Raw genomic sequence first — 7500 nt, forward strand, 5'->3', positions numbered from 1 at the left:
TGTGAAAGGGAGAGATTTCACCTCGGATCATGGGCACATTAGTTTTAACATATTTGAACAATATGTCTGGAATGTTGAGTAGAGCATAAACAAACATACTTCTAATCTGTTCACTGCACAAACATTTGCAGTAATAGAAGGGACATAATTCAATCTGTACCCCTCCTCTATAAAAACGTAGCCCACACGTCTTTGTTAATATCAGGCAATAGTGTAGGCATATAAAGAAGTATAACATACTAGCTATCAAGTGTTAAGCAATTGTCTTGGAAAATTACTATGATTTTTTTGCTAGAGGTCGTGAAACCGTCCTTTGAGTCAACGACACCACCAGCGCACATTGATTTATTAATCATCGGCTATTGGGTGTCAAACATTTGGTAATTGTGACATATAGTCTCAGACAGGAAACCCGCTACATTTTTCCATTAGTAGCAAAGGAACTTTTATATGCACCATCCTACAGACAAGATAGCACAAACCACGGCCTTTGATATACCAGTCGTGGCTGGAACGAGAAATAACCCAATGGGCCCACCGGCGCGGATCGATCCCACACCGACCGCGCATCTATCGAATGTTTTACCACGGCCTTTGATATACCAGTTGTGGTGCACTGGCTGGAACGAGAAATAGCTCAATTGGCCCACCGACGGGGATTGATTTCAGACCGACCGCGCATGAAGCGAGCGCTTTATCACTGGTCTACGTCTCGCCCCAGAAATGAAAGTTTACCTTGATTTTGTTTTAAAGTACAGTGTGAAATGCTACAAGAATATAACTATCACATTTAAGTTTATTAAAATTTCGAACCAATAAAATCTAATGTCTTGTAAAATACCATCACATTTCATCTATCAACTAAATACTTTTCCTCGACGTCCAAGATGATTACACTCCAAATGTGCTGAACCGTCAGCGTACACCAACAAAGTTCACACTGAGGTGGAGGATCCTTCTTCATAATAATTAAATGAGTCGCGTTATGCTCATTGTTGTTTTATCGAGGTGTTTTGTTTGAGGTGTATGTAACTTGTGAATGGGTACTTTATTAATGGGTCTATATCCAAAAGAGATTCAGTCACGCACATCTCGGGTACAATCTCTGACTTCGCCTGTGACTATGTCCGTGACAGGGGTGGGGTGGGGGGGGGGGAAGTTTGAGGTGGGCGGAATTTGGAATACCACCTCAGTAGTTAGGTCAAAGCTAAAATGGAGAACTGATCATCCTTCCTCTTATTGGAAACAAACAAATTCAATCCAAAAATAAACTTTGACTGCTCGGCCGAAAAGGTTTCATGTAATTTAAGCAATTTTGATGGGCTGGCAAACATAAATTATTGTCGAACTTCAAAGAAATAAACATAACATTTTGAATGGAAACCAGCTCGACATGTGTTCGCAATATGGAGATTATTTGTTGTTGTAATTGTTTTATAATGACGTTTTGTTTCGTCTGTGTATCTGTCTGGCAGCTCGACATGTTCTCACAATATAGTAATTCTTTGTTGTTATTTTATGAGACATTTTTTTCTCAGGTATATTGATGATGTTGTAGCTGCTGCTGCTGTTGCTGTTTTTTTTTTATATTTGGGGGAGGGGTTTCAGGTCTATTATACCTATCTGGTAGCCAGACACGTGCAATATGAGGCTTTTTGTTGTTGTTTTATGAATGTGTTTTGTTTCAGGTTCATGCGATTGCGTGGCAGCTCGACACGTACTCGCAATATGGGGATTCTTCGGTTTCGTCAACCTCTTCACACTACGGGTAGACCTGAGTGTCAGTCTGGTTGCCATGGTGAACAACTCAAACAACCACATAAACAACTCGAATCAGGTATGTTACAGATATCACATATAGCTAACTGTTTAAGAGTTCCACAATTCAGGACGTTCGGCTTGTGTTTAGGAACAACACACCCATGGTAACATGCTTAAATGGAGTGTAAACTCAAATAAGAGCCTTATGTGTTGGAACGATGCATACACGGACCACCAACAAATACTGACACTTTAACAAATGAAACACGCGTAATTTTACAGTTAATAAAAAAACATGATTATTCCTGCTAACGTTTCGTTTTTGCGACGTCCGGTGGTATAGCTTGGGGTGAAGTGACGTCAGCTCCGTTCAACTCCTCTAAGCACAGTGTAAACAAACGCTCTAATTTATGACAAGGCGCTTCGCTTTCATCAGCCTTACTTGTAAAACAACATAAATGACTTGATAGTATAATAAACTATTTAACTAAATATATTTCAATTTGCATCAATAGAACGAAATGGAGTTATAGTATTTTTCTCTTTAAAAAAACCCCACCCACCCACCCTAAAAAAGAAGCTTATTATTAGGCATATTGGTAGGGTACGTTTGAGCAAAAACGACCACTCACGATACCCAAGTGATAATTTTCTTTTCTTTGGGACTACGTAATTGGTCAGTTTTGTGATTTTAGATAGGGTTTTACAGAATTACTTACAGTAATAAAGCAGGACGGCTGATAATGTGCATTACGATTTGAGGGGTGTCCGCGCGGCTATCAAACATTACCTTGCGATCATAATAAAATAGGTACGTCTTTTTAGTGTGTCTAGACATAGTGTCTGGGGACCGTCTAAATATGCACCTGCCAATCAGGAACCACAGGTACAGGCCACGGAAAGAAAAGACCAATTAACCAAGAAAACACTCCGATTATTATTTCAGTACGTGGGCTAATTTTATGTACAAAACATAATACAGTATTTCATTACGTTGACAATGGTGGCATATTTTTTATTGAAAAATAATATATACTTGTTGCCGGCTTACTGAGATGAATATTTTTACAGAACATTGCGATGCATCCGCAAAAAATCAGGTATGTTTTGTTTCTTCAATTCCAAGACTAATTCCTGACGTGACACGTTAGGTATTACGTAACCACCAGCTCGCCAGAGGGCGTACTCACTGATATGGTTCAAAATGGCTGCGCTCGTTATATATAATAGCCGTCACATTTAACCATTTTATTAATTAACTATACAATTATACTTATTGATATTAAGCAATAATGTGCAGTACTCGGCTGTGGTGGCAGTACTCAGCTGTGGTGGCAGTACTCATCTGTGGTGGTAGTACTCAGCTGTGGTGGCAGTACTCATCTGTGGTGGCAGTACTCATCTGTGGTGGTAGTACTCCGCTGTGGTGGTAGTACTCAGCTGTGGTGGTAGTACTCAGCTGTGGTGGTAGTACTCAGCTGTGGTGGTAGTACTCAGCTGTGGTGGCAGTACTCCGCTGTGGTGGTAGTACTCAGCTGTGGTGGTAGTACTCAGCTGTGGTGGCAGTACTCATCTGTGGTGGTAGTACTCCGCTGTGGTGGTAGTACTCAGCTGTGGTGGTAGTACTCATCTGTGGTGGTAGTACTCCGCTGTGGTGGCAGTACTCATCTGTGGTGGTAGTACTCATCTGTGGTGGCAGTACTCATCTGTGGTGGCAGTACTCATCTGTGGTGGTAGTACTCATCTGTGGTGGTAGTACTCCGCTGTGGTGGTAGTACTCATCTGTGGTGGTAGTACTCCGCTGTGGTGGCAGTACTCCGCTGTGGTGGCAGTACTCCGCTGTGGTGGCAGTACTCAGCTGTGGTGGCAGTACTCATCTGTGGTGGCAGTACTCAGCTGTGGTGGCAGTACTCAGCTGTGGTGGTAGTACTCAGCTGTGGTGGTAGTACTCATCTGTGGTGGTAGTACTCATCTGTGGTGGCAGTACTCAGCTGTGGTGGCAGTACTCATCTGTGGTGGCAGTACTCATCTGTGGTGGCAGTACTCAGCTGTGGTGGCAGTACTCATCTGTGGTGGTAGTACTCATCTGTGGTGGTAGTACTCATCTGTGGTGGCAGTACTCATCTGTGGTGGTAGTACTCATCTGTGGTGGTAGTACTCATCTGTGGTGGCAGTACTCATCTGTGGTGGCAGTACTCCGCTGTGGTGGCAGTACTCCGCTGTGGTGGCAGTACTCAGCTGTGGTGGTAGTACTCCGCTGTGGTGGCAGTACTCCGCTGTGGTGGCAGTACTCAGCTGTGGTGGTAGTACTCATCTGTGGTGGTAGTACTCATCTGTGGTGGTAGTACTCATCTGTGGTGGTAGTACTCAGCTGTGGTGGTAGTACTCAGCTGTGGTGGCAGTACTCAACTGTGGTGGCAGTACTCATCTGTGGTGGTAGTACTCTGCTGTGGTGGTAGTACTAAGCTGTGGTGGTAGTATTCAGCTGTGGTGGTAGTACTCCGCTGTGGTGGCAGTACTCCGCTGTGTTGGTAGTACTCCGCTGTGGTGGCAGTACTCCGCTGTGGTGATAGTACTCCGCTGTGGTGGCAGTACTCCGTTGTGGTGGTAGTACTCAGCTGTGTATATTAACCGTATACCCGATGTCATAAAGGTCGTAAAGCATTTAAAAACAACATGTTTTTTTTTTGTTTTGTTTTGTTTTCATTTCTTTTCTAATTGAGAAGGAAATGATTGATTTATTTTCAGAGCGCCCAGTACGGAAACTTCACGTGGGGAGAGGGCACGCAGGGAATCATCCTCGGCTCCTTCTTCTGCGGCTACTTCACTACGCAGATACCCGGAGGCTGGCTCGCCGTCGTCGTGGGAGGAAAACGACTGTTCGGACTCGGAATAATGGTGACGTCACTTCTGACACTCTTCACGCCGATGGCGGCCTCATTCAGTCTGTACGCGCTGATTGCCGTCAGGGTGCTGGAAGGCGCAGCCCAAGTATGAGTTTGTTTAGTTTAACGTCACCACTAGAGTGCATTGATTTATTAATCATCGGCTGTCGGATGTCAAACATATGGTCATTTTGACAGTCATAGAAAGGAAACTCGCTACATTTTTTTTCCATTAGTAGCAAGAGATCTTTATATGCACCATCCCGCCTACAGAATAGTGCATACCACGGCCTTTGTCACACCACCCCTGCGTGTGCTGTAACCTCACCGTGGTGCAGGGGTGTAATTATCTCTTTGAGAACCCCTGCGTGTGCTGTAACCTCACCGTGGTGCAGGGGTGTAACATTTTCTTTGAGAATGGCCAATACAGCACAAAATTGAAGTTTTGAGTAAAAATCAGTATCCGTAAAATTCTGTGATATTTGTGTTTTTGCACAGTTCTTTACACTGTTCATTACACTGTTCTTTACACTGTTTTTGTTTAAAGTCGTATTTTTATATTGATGTTGATCATGACTTTATTTATTTGCATTACCATAGTTTGACACCCAATAGCCGATACCCGTGCTGGGGTGTCGTTAAACATTCATTCATTCATTCATTCATTGTCACACCAGTTGTGGAGCACTGGCTGGAACGAGAAATAGCATACTGGGTCCACCAACGGAGATCGATCCTAGACCGATCGCGCCCCAGGTATGACGCCACTGTCGTAACTTGGATCATACCACCTTTCCATCGTGGTTTCTATTTATTGATCTGACATTAGCTAAAACCACTTCCTGACACGTGTCCATGACATTTTCGTAAACAAACCGCTGTTAAATGCACGGGTGTTCAAGACGGAGGTGTGGGTGAGTGGAAGGGAGGGGCGGGGGGGGGGGGGGGGTCTCCCCAGGACTGGGGTAAATCCTCAAATTTGGGCAAAATGAGCTTGCATGAAACATTTCACCATGCATTTACATAATTCTACACACAATATTAGTTATAATCCATATAAAAAAATCCGCAGATTCGCTTGCAACCCTATATAGCTGTTTGGCAGTAATGATATTATTAATAAATTCTGTTATTCAGATTCGGACATTTTCGTTTAATTCAGGCAAAAGTCAGTCTGTACCATATACCCCACTCAATTCAAAAATGGGAACCCGTACGCCTATGGTTAATTGTTTGTTGAATTTCGTCTGGTCGAATGACACAAACATCTGATATATTTGTAATCGGGGGCCAATAAAGATCTAAGTTTAAGATTGATGTAATATTATTCTTGAGAATGAAAATTAAATTCATAATGTTGAGTCAGAGATTATGAAACTGTAAAATAATGTTGTGAAATGACATTTAAAAAAAAAAGAAGAAAAAAAAGAAGAGTTTTGTCAAGTATTCGATAACTATGTTATGAAAATGTTTTTGTTTTTTTTGTTTTTTTCTTTTAAATCATTGCATATATTGTCAATTAAATTATAATAATGTATCATGACTACTTGTTTTTGTTGTTTTTAGGGTATAGCATTCCCCTCCATGCACACGCTGTTGGGCAAGTGGGCGCCGGTGTGGGAAAGAAGCAGACTGGTGTCCTTCACATACGCCGGTTAGTATTCTTAGGTTTAACTACAAACATACAGACAGACAGACAGACAGAAAAATACACAGGTAGACAAACAGGCATAGAGACACAAATATTGCATATATTGTCAACTTCAACCAAAGCCGAATCTGGCGGGAGTTGAAGAGTGCGAGGAGCAGTTATCTCCCATTATACCCACCCCATAACTACAGACATACATACAGACAGACAGACAAATACATAGGTAGACAAACAGGAATCTATAAAGACACACATATTGCATATATTATCAACTCCAATTACAGCCGAATCTAGCGGGAGTTGAAGATGGTCAGGGAGCAGTTATCTCCCATTGCACCCACCCCAACCATCTGCCCTTACAAACACACACACAAAAAAACCTATACAAATACACACAAAAGTGATTTTTGTTTAGCTACAGAGAACACTATGATGCTGTAGTGTAAATTGTGTTTTACAACAACTCACCTGTTATTTAGAGTAGAACGGACGTTGACATTAAAAAGTAATAAGAATCCTAAATAACGTTGCCCAACTGATTCACTGCCAAACTAAATAGGCGTACATTTGTGATTAGGGTTAGCCAAACCTAGTTTGAGGATAGACAATATTATAACTTATTTCTTGTTATGGGGGTGGGGTGTGTGACGTGTCTAGACCAGCTGATAGAGCGCTTACCAGAGGCGCTTGAGTCGAAGAATCGAATTCCCTTGGTGTACATATTTTCTGTTTTCATTAAAAAAAAAACATTTCCATACCAAACCAGTGTCCAGTAGCTGGTATATCAAAGTGCATGATATGTGTTGTCCTGCGTATGGGAAAGTCCATATAAAATATCAATTGGTGTTGATGGAAAAAAGAAATGTAGTGGGTTTCCTCTAAAGACTAGCTATTTGTGTTACCAAATTATGTATGATATCCATCAACCGATGACTGATCAATTAATATTGTCTAGTGGTGTCGATAAACTAACTGTTTGTTACAGGTGGACAGATCGGGACGATCATCACTCTTCTAATGACCGGGATCATCTGTGATAGCAGCACACTGGGCGGGTGGCCGTCAACATTCTATATATTTGGTAGGCGTCTCTCTCTCTCTCTCTCTCTCTCTCTCTCTCTCTCTCTCTCTCTCTCTCTCTCTCTCTCTCTCTCTCTCTCTCTCTCTCTCTCTCTCTCTCTCTCTCTCTCTCTCTCTCTCTCT

The 7500-nt window shown here is 42.3% G+C and overlaps 1 protein-coding gene across 1 annotated transcript in view; it reads left to right on the top strand.

The window, feature by feature from the left end:
* Positions 1-7500, top strand: part of LOC121377324 (sialin-like) — a 26835-nt gene that overhangs the window by 9756 nt on the left and 9579 nt on the right. The window contains exons 2-5 of the mRNA XM_041505264.1: positions 1689-1837; positions 4510-4752; positions 6213-6300; positions 7283-7378. Coding sequence (XP_041361198.1) covers positions 1689-1837; positions 4510-4752; positions 6213-6300; positions 7283-7378 — 576 coding nt within the window. The remainder of the gene's footprint in view (positions 1-1688; positions 1838-4509; positions 4753-6212; positions 6301-7282; positions 7379-7500) is intronic.

This window comes from Gigantopelta aegis, chromosome 7 (genome assembly GCF_016097555.1).
Source record: "Gigantopelta aegis isolate Gae_Host chromosome 7, Gae_host_genome, whole genome shotgun sequence".
Classification (NCBI taxonomy): domain Eukaryota; kingdom Metazoa; phylum Mollusca; class Gastropoda; order Neomphalida; family Peltospiridae; genus Gigantopelta; species Gigantopelta aegis.